At 40.1% G+C, this 18,249-nt stretch overlaps 1 protein-coding gene across 6 annotated transcripts in view; it reads left to right on the forward strand.

Annotated features, from left to right (window-relative positions):
• LOC126106534 (zinc finger protein 3 homolog) overlaps positions 1-18,249 on the forward strand; it is a 578,052-nt gene that overhangs the window by 318,488 nt on the left and 241,315 nt on the right. The window contains exon 8 of one of the 6 annotated variants that reach the window (XM_049912862.1): positions 7,457-8,716. The exons of the other annotated variants lie outside the window; for them this stretch is intronic. Within the exon in view, the coding sequence (XP_049768819.1) occupies positions 7,457-8,291 (835 nt within the window). The 3' untranslated portion in view covers positions 8,292-8,716. Of the gene's footprint in view, positions 1-7,456; positions 8,717-18,249 lie in introns of those variants that run through there. 6 annotated transcript variants of the gene reach the window in all.

An 18,249-nucleotide genomic window follows, 5' to 3' on the forward strand; every position in this document is an offset into this window, starting at 1 on the left:
TCCTTGGTTATCGCCGGATATTACTTCTGTCGTACTCGACGACTTTCCGTCTATTACTACGAACTGCGACCTTTCTGACAGGGAACCACGAATCCAGTCGCACAACTGAGGCGATATTCCACAGGCACGCAGTTTAGTTAGAAGACGCTTGTGAGGAACGGTGTCGAAACCGTTCTGGAAATCTAAAAATATGCGATCAATTTGACATCACCTGTCGATAGCACTCATTACTCAATGACTTCATGGAGTATCTTGCTGCTGTCGCTCATTTTCTCCGTGAGTATTTAGCTGCTGGTCGCCTACGCCACCGAAAGCTACGAAAGCTTTTGAGAGGGTCACAAATTATGTGGCGTCATTATTTATGCTCATAAATAATCGGACGTAGTTCTGGGTCTTATGGAAATTTCTTTTTATTTTCGAAAGTTGAAGATACAATGACGTTAGATAAAAGAAAACTCTGAGGATAACAGTCGTTTCACACTACTTCCTGCATACATGACGTCACTTTGACGTCAAGCAAAATATCGACGACAGCACGATCGTTTATCGGCTTCGACTTCGTAACGTCTGAAAGAACAGATATCATCTTCATACAGGTAAGGCTTACTGGCCAATGATCTTCTTCAGTGCGGATGCACTCACACTGCCCAAACTCTTACGAGAATGGGTAGATTGACTGCCGCGAGTAATGAGTATAGTGTCCAGAGGCACTACAAATGTAGTGTGTGGACAGTAAGTTGGAAGTGTGGGTCTCACGGGGAGCTTGCCAGCGATAAGTCCCTGCAGTCGCACTATCCTCTGTGCCCTAGATGGATCAGTCGGATAGAGCGTCTGCCATGTAAGCAGGCGTTCCCGGTTTCGAGTCCCGGTCGGGGCAAACATTGTTTAACTGTCCCCGTTGATATTTATCAACGCCTGTAATCAGCTAAAAGGTCTAGATTTCACTATAATTTCATTCATAGAGAGTGCAAGATCACCAATGATATCTGTACAGATACCAGCTCCATACAGATGCGTAGTAGTTGCCATTTAATGGACAGGCAGTCACAATCGCTTCTCTAGTGTCATCCAGCGTACGTGGCTTTGTGGCGAAGGCAGTGTCCGTCATAGTTCCTCACAGAAAGAAGTCTCAAGGCGCGTGCTCGGGAAGCCTGGCTGGAAGTTCGGCACTTTCTCGTCGGCCTATCCACTTCTCAAGAAATGTTTCAACCAGGAATAACTATACATCAGGATGGTAATGTGACGGTGCACTGTCTTGTTGAAAAAAAAATTATCTCAGTACATTTGGTGAACAGCTGATACAAATCGTTCCTGCAACATGGTAAGGTCACTGTTCCTGCAAAAAGAAAGGTGCTATAAGTCCTTTAGAGACAGGCGCACCACTCCAGACCACACCGGTAGCCCAGGAACATTAACATTTCATACATCAGTGGCATGAGGATTATCTCTTTGTCACAGTACACACTGTTATGGCGATCGATGGATCCATTGAGTTTAAGCATAGCCTTATCAGATCAAACAATAACATCTGTCAACTGTTCACTATTGTATATCCATTCACAAAGTTCGAGGTGCCAATCCTGGTCGTCGTCATTCATCACGTGAAGCAAACTGGAAATGTAGGGTTTCTAATTCGCTTGCTATAAAATGGGGCGAAGTCTTGATTTGCTGGCACCTGATTTCACGCGCAGCTCGCCCTGTGGACTTCCGTGGCGACGTTGGTGAAGCTTATACCTCTGTGCTCACACCTCTTTCGTCCGCTACTGATTTCTTCCTGCGACACAGTCTCTTTTTCAGGCCAAGCACAGTTCCTTCCGTATCACATTTGTCGCGTAATTTCGTTAAACGGTGGCCCAATATAAAATTCTTCACACAGTCGGTTGCACTTTTATGTTTTCCCATTTCCAATAGCACTTTAAAATCCCCTTTCTTTGGTCGAAGGTCTAGTTTTCAGCTATCTTGTTATTTACGTGTAGTTGCTGTCAACTGAAAATAAAAGAATGGCGAAACACACAAGTTATATAATTACAATCGGGTCAGATTATCTATTACCAGTTTGTCTCAAGGTATGCCATTGGCTGAATGATGATGATGATGATGAAAACGACACAACACCCAGTCATCTCGGGGCAGGTGAGACTCAGTGACCCAGCCGGAATCGAACCCGGGACCCGGTGCCCGGGAAGCGAGAGCGCTACCGCGAGCGGCGGACCTCCAGGTATTAAAGATCGAAAATGTAAAACCCATTGTGGGACACCCTCCTTTCAACTCCATCTTTAAGTGTTAGTGCAACGATCGGACCAATACTTCTATACTCTGTTCATCATAAGAATAAACCCGATGTAAACATTACGCCATGTATACTCCCGCGTTTGCTTGAATCTCATTGGATTTCGTTTCACATGGAGCGGAAGCCAAGCTGTGACAGTACAGTCAAGTACGATCATAAGGATACGTTTTATGCTGTCTAACACACACATAGACTGAGCGATAATCCGGGATAACAGCTTTACCGGCGCTTTAAACTTGGACAGCATTGGCCAGCCAGTGGTCGAACTAACCTGCAATGATGTGAGCAGTCGCAGTTCAGATATAAAAACAGACGAGCATAGAGACATTATAGCTTCGAATATCATTTAATTTTTAAAGAGTATGAAGTAATATTCGGAGAAACTCTAGCACTACCGCACGCTTCTTAGATGACCAGACGGAAAGCATAAAATGCACTCTTTCTTACCTGACATACTATTGTAATTACAGGCAAAAGTGATGAAAATTTCTCACTTAAACATAGGCTGATTTTTCTGAGCGAGGAATGTGTAATACATACTGCAGGGCTTTCACTGTACTGTTGAACACTGAAGCCACTGAAGGTATTAATTACAGTCAATCTTATCAGAATCCTAGAATTACTTTTCTGTTCTGGAAGTGTCACCTGCTACGTTGTTAACGAGCCTATTAACAACAGAATCCACAAAGCCAACCAGGCGCCGCATTTTCTCTTCTTCTTTTGTGACAAGCCATTCTATATCTCTCTGTTCGATTCACTTAAAGTAATACTTGGCAACTATCTTTCTACAAATTTTAAAAGCCATAGTCTATTGCGCGACTGCTACGGTCGCAGGTTCGAATCCTGCCTCGGGCATGGATGTGTGTGATGCCCTTAGGTTAGTTAGGTTTAAGTAGTTCTAAGTTCTAGGGGACTGATGACCTCAGATGTTAAGTCCCATAGTGCTCAGAGCCATTTGAACCATTTAAACAATAGTCTATTTTTCCTACATAATTATTCAACGTTACGCTTGCGGTTTCTTACGAGTCGCTGCTACGTATTTCGTGAACCGATTCACCATGTAACTGCTGCAGTCAGCATCGAACGCATCCAGAGATTACACATTGTCTGTCGCTTCGGCGCGCATCGCCACATTGCAAACTTCCCCACTATTATCTTCCTGCTATGTATAGAGTTGGCATCCATCCTGATGTATCAGAACAGTCATCGTTATGGATCTTTTTGTCCCAACATCCCAACAAGACTCAATTTAGTCCAGATTTTGCAAAATACTGTTACTAGCTTGTCTCCAGTACTTAAGCAGCGCCATCTGTTTGTGCAAAATGTAAATGCAACCTCAGTTAGTTTTATTTATGTCAACAAGTTTATGTTGACAAGGTTGTCTCACACATGGCGTTACATGTTGCGTGTCCTCTGTTGGCTATGCAGGCACCTTCTAGATCTAGTGCCATCATTCGGGAAATACCAGACCTCTCCAGTAGTAAGCGGCTGGAACCACTTAAGCAGCTTCACGCGGAAGAATAGGGCAGTTCCCATTTGTATAGCGATGTGATAAGCCAACTCTTTCTAAACGTAATACGAACAACGAGTGCAAGTTAATAATGTTTGAAGTGTTTGCCGCGGATATATAGGGCGTGAAGTGTATGGTGACGTATACTTCGATGACTCAAGTGTTAATGGCGACTAATTACCGACTAATAAACTTGTCTCATCAAAACTTACGAAAATGTCAAAGGATATAAAGTGAAAATGTCAGTTTTTGAACGATTACCATAAGAATGGTCTTTTGTCATGATAGGACATACGGATTAGGAAATGCTGTATGATATTCGTAACTGATTCATCTCATCAACGTACGAAAATAAGGCAGATGTGAGGCATCACGTTTCTATGAAGGCTCGTACAAATAGATCCATGGTAGCGTCGACATCAAAGACTGTTTCTACATTCACGATTAAAGAAGATTCGAGGAATAATTGTTCTTTGCTGCTGCAGAACTGACAACAGCTTATACAGTTTTCAAGCATCATCAGTCCTTCAGTTCCGTAAATCTAAACGTCGCAACGTATCCTGACTCCAAAGTCGCTACAAAGCAGTTTACAGCCAGGACCAAAGGAACAGCGGTTGTTGAAAATATTCTCGCGCTACACTCTGTTCCCGAATGCATAAAGCAATTACAAGAAGTTTCATTTTACAACATGGGCACTGACGCAGCAAACTACAAGGCTGGAAAGATGTTTCCTGCACTTGTTCGACACTTTACTGAAACTGAAGGAATCCATCAGAAGCTGTTGAAGTTTGTTTTGCTGAATAACGAAACATCGGAGAGAACAGCATTTTGTCTAGACACATTAAGACAACTGTAGATTCCATTAGATAAATTAATCGCGTTTTGTGGGGACAATACCAATATCAACTTCAGAAGGCTTAAAAAACGCGACTAGAGGAATGTGTTTCGCCAAATTAATGAAGAATTAGGAAAACACGTGGAAGAAATTGGAATCCGTGCCCATATTCTCGACGATACTGTATCAATCGCTGTTGTAGTCTTAACTGTCGACGTTGAAATAATCACCATGAAAATATGTAATTATTTTTCAATATATACGATAAGGACAGAGAAGTTAAAAAGAATCCTGTTCATCATTGATGTCAGTTGTCAGACTACTATCACACTCAAAAATAAGATAGCTATCGTTAATGCCCACAGTTGACAGAATTCGTAAGCTCTGGATTCCATTAAACAATTTTTGGACCCCGAAGACATGCCACCTAAAATAATTTAACATGTTTTCATTAGTCCAATCAGTAAAATTTACTTCTGCATTTAAACTTAGTTCTGTTTGAAAAAATATAAAAAGAGTGGAGAAGAATAAAGTCTTGATAGTTAAAATAAAAAATATAGTAATCGACACCCAAAGATGTCTGAATGAAAGGAATACCGCTAATTTTATTGGCATGCAAACCAAGGTGCATTTGAGCGAATTAAAGAATGGGAACTTTAACCAAAAAACAATTAATTTGATTTGGAAGTTTGAGGAAGAGACAATGGCTTTCTTTACAATAACATTTGTTTACTTAGAGAAAAGGACTATTTCTTTCAATAAAGATCAAGTAATTGAGTGGATGACGCTATCTGAAATCCCAGGTTAGGTGATGATTGGGAAATACTATAATGGCTGGCCGGAGTGGCTGTGCAGTTCTAGGCGCTACATTCTGGAACCGAGCGACCGCTATGGTCACAGGTTCGAATCTTGCCTTGGGCATGGATGTGTGTGATGTCCTTAGGTTAGTTAGTTTTAATTAGTTCTAAGTTCTAGGCGACTGATGACCTCAGAAGTTAAGTCGCATAGTGCTCAGAGCCATTTGAACTAAAAATAATGTATGAATCGGAAGAGCATTTTAGAACCTAATTCTGGCTGAGAGGAATTGAAATCCCTGGCTTGATGTGTGGGATCATAGGGATGGAACTCACAAACTTTGTTGGTAGGCTCCTACATTGCCAGGTTCTGGAAAGGTCTGTGGAAGTCGCAAGTTAACACGTAGGTCAACCCATGTGGAACACAGTCCACATTCATTTTGTAGATTTGACAAAACAACTGTCGTGGCAGTTCTTAATTTTTTTTATTTTTTTTATTTTTTTATTTTTTTTGTGATCATGTACTACTACAATACAGACAGCCCTACTCAGTACACACATCAGACCAGTGTGGACTCCTAACCACACATCCATGCAGCACCTTTCTCTAACTCCGCAACATTCGCAGCAGGCTGATGCACACTGAACCTGTCTCATTGTTGACACCAGAAACAAAGAGTAATGCACTCTCAAATTCGCCAACAGCCTATAATTCAGAAAAGTGACTGAAAAGTCACTTACACAAGTAAATCATTCAATAAATCGACACACAAGTGGAAAATCTGATTTACGCATATAGCTCATAGTGACCATGACAGCAGTGCCTATGCATGTCCAAACATCTCAGTGAGCCTCAATGATAGGGATATTTCAAGAGAAATACATTTAGTGTGCAGTAGTGTCCTCTAGTGGCTGCCAGACAATTTGTCTTCAGCCTACAAGGCCATCATCAGACTTTAACTGTCATAATCAAGGAGGGTACAACACTGGTGTGCAGCAGTGCGACATATTGTTCCCTCATCTTACTAACACCAATAATACTCATCTTAGTGAGTGCCGCAGAAGTATAGCCTGTCCTGAGATCACATATAATGTTTCTCAGCTACAAAAATCTAATATTGTCCATTAGATGAACAGTAGTAGTTTGAATACATTGCTTTATACAGATTTCCTGTCTTTTGACAGAAGTGTTGTTTTATTTGTTATTTGAGGTTCAAGTGTTTAGTTAACATCCTTCATTGGCATCTACAGAAAACGTATTAACATCCCAAGACCTTATTTATCAAGGAAAGTTATATCTTCTGAATTTTCGATGGTTTATTGTGTACCAGAGTTACTTAAAAAACTGAAATTTATATTGCTGTTAACTATCAGCTTTACAAAAGTTTATACAAAATTTCACAACAATTGGATTACTATACCTCCCTTTTATAATTCATAGGAACGTACATGCACCATTTGAATATCTGACGGATTCATGTGCAGACATATGTTACTCTCAGCATACGAAATTATTCTATGGGTCAGAACTCTTGATGTAGTAAATGAAATTCTGTCAGAGTATCACCGGGCGACGTTTACAGCTACGTTTCGTGTGCACAGCAGTGCAGTAGCTATTACACATGGAGAGTGAATTGTCATATCTTTTGCACCAACTCTTAGTGGTTCTCACGTGTAATTGTGAAGTTTTTCTACCAGGAAGCGATGGAAAAATCAGCTTAAACAGAAATATCGGAAAATTCACTCTGGGGAATACACTGAGAAATTTACAAACTCTTATGACAAAAAAATCATATTTCATAGGAGGTCAAATCTTTTAATTGCCTCATTGAAGGCAGAAATTTTCTGTGATACTGAGGCATTGTCCTAATTTATAACCTAGTTTTGTAGACTATTCCAGATACAATGCATTTGTGGAGATCCTGTGGGATATTTCGAATCCTAGCGTATTTTAATATGCTTGTTAATTTCCTTAGTTGTACTGTTATGAAAAAACTTTCTTACACTGTTTTTCCACTTTTGTGCAGTACTATCCCCGTTGGCGCAGAGGGCAGCTACAGGACTGGTAACAATGGCAGTTTGGTTACCAAAGTTCCCCTGCCTGCAGAAAAAGACACGGATGCATTCAACAAAAAGAAGTTTCCACAGTGTCAGGACGTGAAAATTCACCCTCAAAAGGGCAATCGACAATTTCTGCATTCCTGTAGTGTGTGTCACAAAACATTCAAAAGGAGTGACAATTTGAAGAAGCACTTCCGCCTGCACACTGGTGAGCGCCCGTACAACTGTGACATTTGCAAAAAGTCGTTCAGACAAAGGACTCACCTGAAGCAGCATTTGCTGGTTCACGCTGGGTTTAGCCCCTACAGCTGTGACTTGTGCCACAAGAGATTCAAAAGCAGCAGCATTCTGAAAGATCATTTACGTCTGCACACAGGAGACCGTCCGTGCACTTGTAATGAGTGCGGTAAATCATTCAGGAAAGATAGTGATCTGAAGAGACACATGACTGTGCACACTGGTGAACGTGCGTACAGCTGTGGCGTTTGCAACAAGACGTTCACACAAAGTAGCACTCTGAAGCAGCACATTTGGTTGCATACTGGCGAGCGCCCATACAGCTGTGACGTTTGCCACCAGACATTCACACAAAGAAGCCACTTGAAGACGCATTCACAGAAGCACAGCGATGAACGGCCATACAGCTGTGGTATATGCCAAAAGAGATTCAAGTTCAGCAGCGTCCTGAAGGAGCATTTACGTATGCACGCTGGCAACCGCCACTTCAAATGTGACTTGTGTGGCAAGTCATACAGGTGTCAGAGGGACTTGTCACGACACTCAGCAGGGCACACTGGTTAGCGTTGATGCATCTGTAATATTCACAAGAAGTCATTGAAAGAAAATGACACTCTGCCAAACACCTGTATATATTCGGTGTGCCCACAGGGGAATGATACTGGTGCTGTGACTTTTATTGACGGAAGTTTAAGTTCAGAAGTGTCTTGAAAATCGACATATAATCACTGGTCTCAGACGAATCATATGTTTCTGCTGTAAGAGTTTGATTGGAAAGAGGTCTAAGGGGCCCCTTTGTGGTACATTAATGCTTGTATGATACGTCACTTGCTGGGATAGTGCAACATTTTTATTTTTATATTAATATCACTTGATTGTATCAAGAGATACTTTAGGTGTTCAAGTAGTTTGCTGAAATAATACAAAAGCCTCCTATTTTCTTCAATTTTAGATGTTGTTGTAAAGATGCTGATAATATGTGAATAAAAACTGACTTGATTGAAAGCAGATGACGTAATTTCACATTGTTCTATTCAAAAGTAGCACAGACAACATTTACACAGAAATTCCGTTCACATTCCTGCATATATGCCTCAGTTTCTGTAATTGTGTAATTTTGTTTGATACAGAAAACATGAAAGTTGAAGGATATAGTTTTTTTATTTAATTCATGACTGGTTTTGGGTTACCTGAACCCAGTGTACATATCATCATAACAGACAGAATGGTATATTCCATAATAGCATGCAAACCATGTTTAAAACTGTACATATATCAAATTCGAGTTTTTCTATGTGCATTGGCTGGACAAACATATTAACCCAGTCTGCCTCAAATTAATGTATAATCTTTTTCATTATGGTATATTTTAAAATTATGTGAAGTAATATGTATCCAAATCTGTACTACAATGTGAAATCTGAATTTTCAGGTTTATGCAGTCTATGACACTTTCTGAGATACTCTGCCTTCCCCAGAGACAGTTACACCTTAAATCTCGCCTGTCAGATATTCTTGAGTCTTTATCGTGCTGATTCAATAACAAACCCTTAAATCAAACAATATCAGTTGTTTTTATATATTATATAGCATTACATTGTGTTGTATTAGCAGGAAAACTGAGCTGTTGACGTTGCTTTAAGAACACATGGTGTCTTTCCACATCTGACCAACAATCTATTGCACAAACAGTTTGAATTTGGATTTTCATCATACCAGTGATGCGATATAGTGCTACATAGTTGAACACTGTTGATTTACTGTGAGTCCATGACATCTTGTTCTTTTACTATTTGTCACAGCATACAGAATTAGCAACTGATGTCTACAAACTTCATACCCATAACGACAATAACTGCTTGTAATGGCGGAATATCAAGTTGGAACAAGTTCTCCTATTTCCCACTCTATAATCAGGATTTGCACAACAAGAAATGAGTCACTTCCCATGCATCTAGTTGTGAACAGTGTTTGGTGTTAACAGTAACATCTGTTGGTAATAGTGTGAGTGAATATCGCAAATTTTCTTCCCTTTTGTTATCTAATTTCATTGTTAGATACAAACAGTGGCTATACAACTAGTTGCCCAATCCGTTGGCTCACAGACCAGAGAAGGAATATAGTGTTTGCATCCTTACAATAGACTGTACTATATTTGGTGTTGACAATTATTCCAAAGCACACCAAAAATTCAGCGACAATTTTCTTGTGTGGTTTCCCTTCAAACACAAATGTAGTTTGGGTATCAGCTCACCACAGTACTGATAAAATGTGGCACAACATTGTATAAACAACAGTACAAATGCAGTTGCATAGTAAGCATTTACAGAATCGAATATTGAAGAAGTCTGATGATTAGTTTTTTTGTCTTGTTATACAGGGTGTTGCAGCTGCCCCTAGCTATGTCATTTTATGCAACCCACAATATTACAGCAAGTCTTCAAAAACTACATGCAAGCTTTTCCCCTTCTGGCAACGCACAAACTGTTAGCCCTACAGAAAAAATGAACTAGAGCTTTTTTGCAGGAAATGTAATGTAGTTAAGTTTTGTACCTTTACACCATCAGTTTAGTTGAGCACTTAGAAATGATGAAACTGACATTTAGATAAATTGTATATAATAGTTTTCTGAATTTAAATGATGACATAGTAGTATTTGTCAGGTCTTCTGACTACGAAAACATTTTAAGAGTTACTTTTGGATCGAATTGTTAACGTAATTTGTTTTAGAGTAACGTGTGTAGTTATCGGTTTTCTTTCATTACTCTCATGGGTACGTTTAAATTAATAATGTGATTGAAATAGCCGACTGTGCTGGTGGTGTAACAACCCAATCTATAGAGACAAAAGAAGATGGAATATCGGGAATAGTTCATGTAGTCTGAAAGTTTTGTACAGTGCTAGGGGGGGAGTGCCACGAACAACATACTAAAAATCATGACTGGTGAGGGTTAGTTGGGGGGTGAAGATGTTTCATGATGGTCACTTTTGTACAGTTTTCTAGAAACTCAAAAACCGTGACCTGCTGCACAAAGTTTATCTACCTTAATTTTGGAATTGTAAATATAATGTTCTTTAATCCTGAGAGTATTATATACCTTACACATCACATGGAATAGTTTTGTCACAGCTGGCTCCCCCAATGTTAACAGAATTTGTGAGGGTATGTCGTCTACTCCAGGGGCATTGTTTCGAATTAGGTCATTCAGTGGTCTGTCAACTTCTTTTTGCAATATCCTGTCACCCATCTTATGTTCATCTACGTCCTCTTTTTATGCCTTTCCCTCCAACTTCATTTCCCTGGTACCGAGCCTGTATATACTCCTTCCGCCTTTCAATTTTCCCTTCTTTATTTAGTACTGGTTTTTCTTCTGAGCTCTTGATATTTATACAGCTGCTTCTCTTTACTCCAAAGCCTTTTTAATTTTCTGTAGGCGGTATCTCTCTTTCTCCTAGTGATATACAGTTCTGAATCTTTTCATTTGTCCTCTTATTAAAATATAGGTGAGGCATACTAGATACCCCAATCAGTTACCAGAACAAAAGTTCGCCCAGGCCTGTAACTTCACTAAGATTTGGGTGTACACAGTAATGTGTGCTACTACAAACGACGAACCTTGGACCTACCATGTTCTGTTGGAACCTTAGGTTCAAGTCTAGTCACAAATCAAGTGACTTGCAGACACTGATACATGTAGACAGATGTATCATAGAAATCAGTAACCCTAATCCAGAAGTACTTTAAGGCAAGCTTTGTAAGTCCTTCATAGTGAACAACCTGAACTGGAGACAATTATCACTCACATGGTGAACACTATATGCTGTCTGTCATCCTAGGCAGAACTCTTTTGATCGCTGTACTGTAGAACTATGCCTTGTGTGGCGTTTGAGGGCTTCTATATATGGTATTTGGGGCTGTTTTTTGCGTACAGGTAGGATGTCACTGCGAGGATTTTTACCTCCAATTCACAGTCAGTGAGCTTGAAATCAAAGGTATCTCTATTCATATGGCCACGTAATGGACTGACGAAAGTGACTTGCACTGTATGCCTCTACCTAAGTTACAGGCTTACAGCTAATATTCATACTTACACGACTTTTTCTTTCTGGCAGCTCTCATGATTCAGTCATTACAGCCTCCACATTGGACGAAAATCGATGATCTCACACAGCATCTTTGAGCGACACAGACAAATGAAAGATTGTTGGAACAAAATATGTGCTGTAGGGAGGAGTTTTATTAGCTAAATGTCCATTGTCCTGATGGTTTCAGTGGTGTGGTGAAATGTGTGTGGGCAGACGTTGTCATGTAATGGGAACCCTTTCTGTGGCAGCAGACCTCGTCGTTTCTAGTGAATTTCTGTCTTTAGCGTCTTTCCAGCACCCCACTGTAAGACTCCTTGTCGGCAGTTGTTTCCATTGCTATGTTCTCCTCCTACACTGGCCCTTTTGCATCTGAAAAATTATTAGCTTAATGATTTTCGCCAGTGGCAGTCTGGAATTTTTTGTCTTTGTTGTTCTCCACTTTATCCTCTGGCGTTCTGATTCTGCCCCATAGTGGTGGACCGTTGTTTCATGGCCATTGACTGTTACGTTAAAAATGTGGTGCTGTCCCTGTTTAAAGAGTGGAGTAAGTGTTGTCAGATCCTGCAAGAACAGGACCAATGACGACTGAAGTGAATCGTTTAACGTGACAGAAGTGCACCCCTTTCACAATTTGCTGCAGATTTCAATGGTGGGCCATCAACAAGCGTCAGCGTGCTAACCATTAAACTAAACATCATTGATATGGGCTTTCGAAGCTGAAGGCCCACTCGTATACCCTTGATGACTGCACGACACGTAGTTTTGCTCCTCGTGTGGACCTGACATTGGACCATTGATGACTGGAAACGTGTTGCCCTGTCGGACGAGTCTCAGTTAAAATTGTATAGAGCAGATGGAGTGTACAGATATGGAAACAATCTCGTGAATCCATGGGCCTGCACATCAGCAGGGCATTGTTCAATCTGGTGGAGGCTCTGTAATGGTGTGGGGCATGTGCAGTTGCAGTGATATGGGACCCCTGATATGTCTAGATACGACTTTGACAGGTAACACATATGTAAGCATCCTGTTTGATCATCTGCATCCATTCATGTCCATTGTGTATTCCGACGGACTTGGGCAATTGCAGCAGGACAATGCGACACCCCACACATCCAGAATTGCTAGAGTGGCTTCAGGAACATTCTTCTGTGTTTAAACCGTCTGCTGGCCACCAAACTCCCCAGACATGAACATTATTGATCATATGTGGGATCCTTGCACAGTGATGTTCGGAACAGATCTCAACCCCATCGTAGTCTTATGGATTGATGGACAGTCCTACAGGATTCAAGGTGTCAGCTGCCTCCAGAATTACTTCAGACATTAATCGAGCCCATGCCAAGTCATGTTGCTGCACTTCTGCGTGCTCACAGGGGCCCTACACGATTATAGGCAGGTGTATCACATTCTTTGGCTCTTCAATGTACATAAGAATTTTTAAGATCATTGTTACTTCGATACAATATCGAAACATTTTCTACCGTAGGCTCAATCTCAACCTTGTGAATTTGCATTTTTCACTACATACATATATTTATTGTACTCTTTACTACTTCTTTGCGCCAATTCTTTTGATTACGCTTCTTCTGTCGATAAATTTCGCTGATTTTCCACACTTTCATCAGCATACGCCATTTCTACATCCGCCATGTTCAGTATTTCTGTTGTGTACTGAATGTGCCAACTGAACACTTGAAACACTCTAAACTTGGTACATAAAGTGAATAATATTACAAATTACACAAGGATTAAAGTTTGTGTTTATACTTTTATTAATTCCAATATAATCTAAGTCTGCCTCCAAATCTTTCCAACTTAGAGATAAATCTCTGTTGTCTGTTTATCATTTGGCGCAGTGTTGGCTACTGAGCTAGGCAGCTTCTTTCCAATAGAGGGAAACTAGAGTTTAGGGAAAGGTTAGCCCATTTTGACATCACAGAAATCATATCTAGTCAAACGCAAGAAATCCTCTTCGTTGTACTACATCCTAAAGTGACATTTAGGGGTGAGACCAATGTCAATTTTGTTGGATCCCATACGCAGAGAGCGATGGCAGCACTTATCTGTAAGTTTTCACATTTGAGAGTTTGCCCGTTTTTCTGCACACGTCTACAAATAAAGATGACTGGAAAGTATTGGACCAATTAGCAGCACAGATTTGAAATAAAGTCTTAAAGAGGATATTTCGTCCATATGAATCAACAGTCTAGAACAAAAGGTGAGCTCCTGTGTATTACAAAATAGCACATCTACAGTCCTGGAGTGTAGATTTAACATAAAACATTACTTGTGTTCAATTTTAGATTGTAATTTAAATAATACTTTGTGTTTCATAGTGGAAACTTTTGTAGATAATTTGTCTCATTTGCTGATTAAGATGTATTTTAGGTTCGTTTACATTTCGTTAAATGTAATGTCCACAGTAGGAAACTCAGATTCCTATGACGAGAATGGTGATCAGTGTTATGTGGGGCCAAGTGGCTCTTGAAATTGGTAGAAATAATAATTACATTTCATTAAACTTCATAGGGTACTGCTTATAGTACTAGCACCAGAATCGTGTAGCATTAGTATCACCCAATATGTTTCTCTACATGTGAATCTTCACGACTAGCTCTGCACCTCACACATGAGTGACTGGCAAATTGCTCATCGAACCACTTTCATTCTATTCCTCTAACGTTCAACTCTCGAAAAGTGTGCAGAAATAATGAAGAAGAAAATCTTTCTGTGCAAGCTCTTGTTGTTTTTCTTTATTACACTGATCACTTCTACCTATGTAGATCGGTGTCGATAAAATATTTTCGCATAAGGAGGAGAATGTTACCAATAGAATTTCTCGAAAAGATCTCGCTACAACGAAAACCACCTTTCTCTTAATAATTGCCACGCCAACTTGCTTATCATATCCATGACACTTTCTCCCATATTTGGTAATTATACAGAATGGGCCGTCCTTTGAACTTTTCCAGCTTCCTGCGTTAGTCTTCTCTGGTAAGGATCCCATATTGGACAACAGTAGTCTAACAGAGGATGGACAAGCGTAGTGCAGACAGTCTCTCTAGTAGACTTGTTGCATCTTCTGATTGTTCTGGCAATGAAACACAGTCTTTGATTCGCATTCTCACAATGTTACCTAAGTGATTGTACCAGTTTAAGTTGTTCATAATTGTAATTCCTAATACTTAGTTGAACTGACACCCATTAGATTCACGCGATTTGCTGTGTAACTGAAATTTAATGGATTCCTTTTAGTGGATGATCTCTCACTTTCCCTTATTTACAGTCAACTGCCACTTTCTGCACCATACAGATTTATTGTCTAAATGATTTTTGCAATTGGTTTTCATCTTCTGATGATTTTCCTAGATGGTAAATGACAGCATCATCTGCAAATAATTTAAGCAGGCTGCACAGATTGTCTCCTAGGTTAGTAACAGCACAGGGATTGTAAAAGCTTCTTGCAGAATGCCAGATATCACTTCCGTTTTAAACCACGACGTTGTATTGATTGCTATGAATTGCTACCTTTCTGACAGGAAATCATGAATTCAGTCCCACAGCTGAGACCATACACCATATGTACTGTATGTAACATTACTGGAAGTTTCTAACAATGAACGGTGTCAAAAGCCTTCTGGAAATATCAAAATATGGAATCAATTAGATGATCCTTATTGAAAGCACTCATTACTTAATGAGAATAAGAAAATGTTCAAATGTGTATGAATTCCTAATGCACCAAACTGCTGAGGTCATCGGTCCTTTGACTTACACATTACTTAAATTAGCTTATGCTAAGAACAACACACATACCCATGTCCAATGGAGGGCTCGAACCTCCCGAGGGAGTAGCCACGCAATCCGTACATGGCGCCTCAAACCGTGCGGCCACTTCGCATGGCTGAGATTAAGCAGTAGTTGTGTTCCACAAGACTGACAACTTCTGAATCCCTACTACCTGTCAATAGACCATTTACGTCAAGATAAGTCATAATGTTTGAACACAGTATGTGTTTCAAAATTCTAATGTAAATTGTTTTGTAATTCATCGGATTACTCCTGTTTCCTTTCTTGGGTTGTTGTTGTTGTTGTTGTGGTCTTCAGTCCTGAGACTGGTTTGATGCAGCTCTCCATGGTACTCTATCCTGTGCAAGCTTCTTCATCTCCCAGTACCTACTGCAACCTATATCCTTCTGAATCTGCTTGGTGTATTCATCTCTTGGTCTCCCTCTACGATTTTTACCCTCCACGCTGCCCTCCAATACTAAATTGGTGATCCCTTGATCCCTCAGAACATGTCCTACCAACCGATCCCTTCTTCTAGTCAAGTTGTGCCACAAGTTCCTCTTCTCCCCAATTCTATTCAATACCTCCTCATTAGTTATGTGATCTACCCATTTAATCTTCAGCATTCGTCTGTAGCACCACATTTCGAAAGCTTCTATTCTCTTCTTATCCAAACTATTTACCGTCCATGTTTCACTTCCATACATGGCTACACTCCATACAAATACTTTCAGAAATGACTTCCTAACACTTAAATCAATACTCGATGTTAACAAATTTCTCTTCTTCAGAAACGCTTTCCTTGCCATTGCCAGTCTACATTTTATATCCTCTCTACTTTGACCATCATCAGTTATTTTGCTCCCCAAATAGCAAAACTCCTTTACTAGTTTAAGTGTCTCATTTCCTAATCTAATACTCTCAACATCACCCGACTTAATTCGACTACATTCCATTATCCTCGTTTTGCTTTTGTTGATGTTCATCTTATATCCTCCCTTCAAGACACCATCCATTCTGTTCAACTGCTCTTCCAAGTCCTTTGCTGTCTCTGACAGAATTACAATGTCATCGGCGAACTCAAAGTTCTTATTTCTTCTCCATGGATTTTAATACCTACTCCGAATTTTTCTTTTGTTTCCTTCACTGCTTGCTCAGTATACAGATTGAATAACATCGTGGAGAGGATACAACCCTGTCTCACTCCCTTCCCAAACACTGCTTCCCTTTCATGCCCCTCAACTCTTATAACTGCCGTTTGGTTTCTATACAAATTGTAATTAGCCTTTCGCTCCCTATATTTTACCCCTGCCACTTCATAATTTGAAAGAGAGTATTCCAGTTAACATTGTCAAAAGCTTTCTCCAAGTCTACAAATGCTAAAAACGTAGGCCTGCCTTTCCTTAATCTAGCTTCTAAGATAAGCTGTAGGCTCAGTATTGCCTCATGTGTTCCAATATTTCTACGGAATCCAAACTGATCTTCCCCAAGGTGGGCTTCTACTAGTTTTTCCATTCGTCTGTAAAGAATTCGCGTTAGTATTTTGCAGCCGTGACTTATTAAACTGATAGTTTGGTAATTTTCACATCTGTCAACACCTGCTTTCTTTGGGATTGGGATTATTATATTCTTCTTGAAGTCTGAGGGTATTTCGCCTGTCTCATACATCTTGCTCACCAGATGGTAGAGTTTTATCAGGACTTGGTAATTTTCACATCTGTCAACACCTGCTTTCTTTGGGATTGGGATTATTATATGCTTCTTGAAGTCTGAGGGTATTTCGCCTGTCTCATACATCTTGCTCACCAGATGGTAGAGTTTTATCAGGACTTGCTCTCCCAAGGCCGTCAGTAGTTCTAATGGAATGTTGGTTATTCCCGGGGCCTTGTTTCGACTCAGGTCTTTCAGTGCTCTGTCGAACTCTTCACGCACTATCATATCTCCCATTTCATCTTCATCTACATCCTCTTCCATTTCCATAATTTTGTCCTCAAGTACATCGCCCTTGTATAGACCCTCTATATACTCCTTCCACCATTCTGCTTTCCCTTCTTTGCTTAGAACTGGGTTTCCATCTGTGCTCTTGGTATTCATACAAGTGGTTCTCTTTTCTCAAAGGGTCTTTTTAATTTTCCTGTATGCAGTATCTATCTTACCCCTAGTGAGATAAGCCTCTACATCCTTACATTTATCCTCTAGCCATCCCTGCTTAGCCATTTTGCACATCCTGTCGATCTCATTTTTGAGACGTTTGTATTCCTTTTTGCCTGCTTCATTTACTGCATTTTTATATTTCATCCTTTCATCAATTAAATTCAATATTTCTTCTGTTACCCAAGGATTTCTACTAGCCCTCGTCTTTTTACTTACGTGATCCTCTGCTGCCTTCACTACTTCATCCCTCAGAGCTACCCTTTCTTCTTCTACTGTATTACTTTCCCCCATTCCTGCCATTTGTTCCCTTACGCTCTCCCTGAAACTCTGTACAACCTCTGGTTTAGTCAGTTTATCCAGGTCCCATCTCCTGAAATTCCCACCTTTTTGCAGTTTATTCAGTTTTAATATACAGTTCATAACCAATAGATTGTGGTCAGAGGCTACCACATCTGCCCTTGGAAATGTCTTACAATTTAAAACCTAGTTC

Source organism: Schistocerca cancellata, chromosome 10 (assembly GCF_023864275.1).
Source record: "Schistocerca cancellata isolate TAMUIC-IGC-003103 chromosome 10, iqSchCanc2.1, whole genome shotgun sequence".
NCBI lineage: Eukaryota > Metazoa > Arthropoda > Insecta > Orthoptera > Acrididae > Schistocerca > Schistocerca cancellata.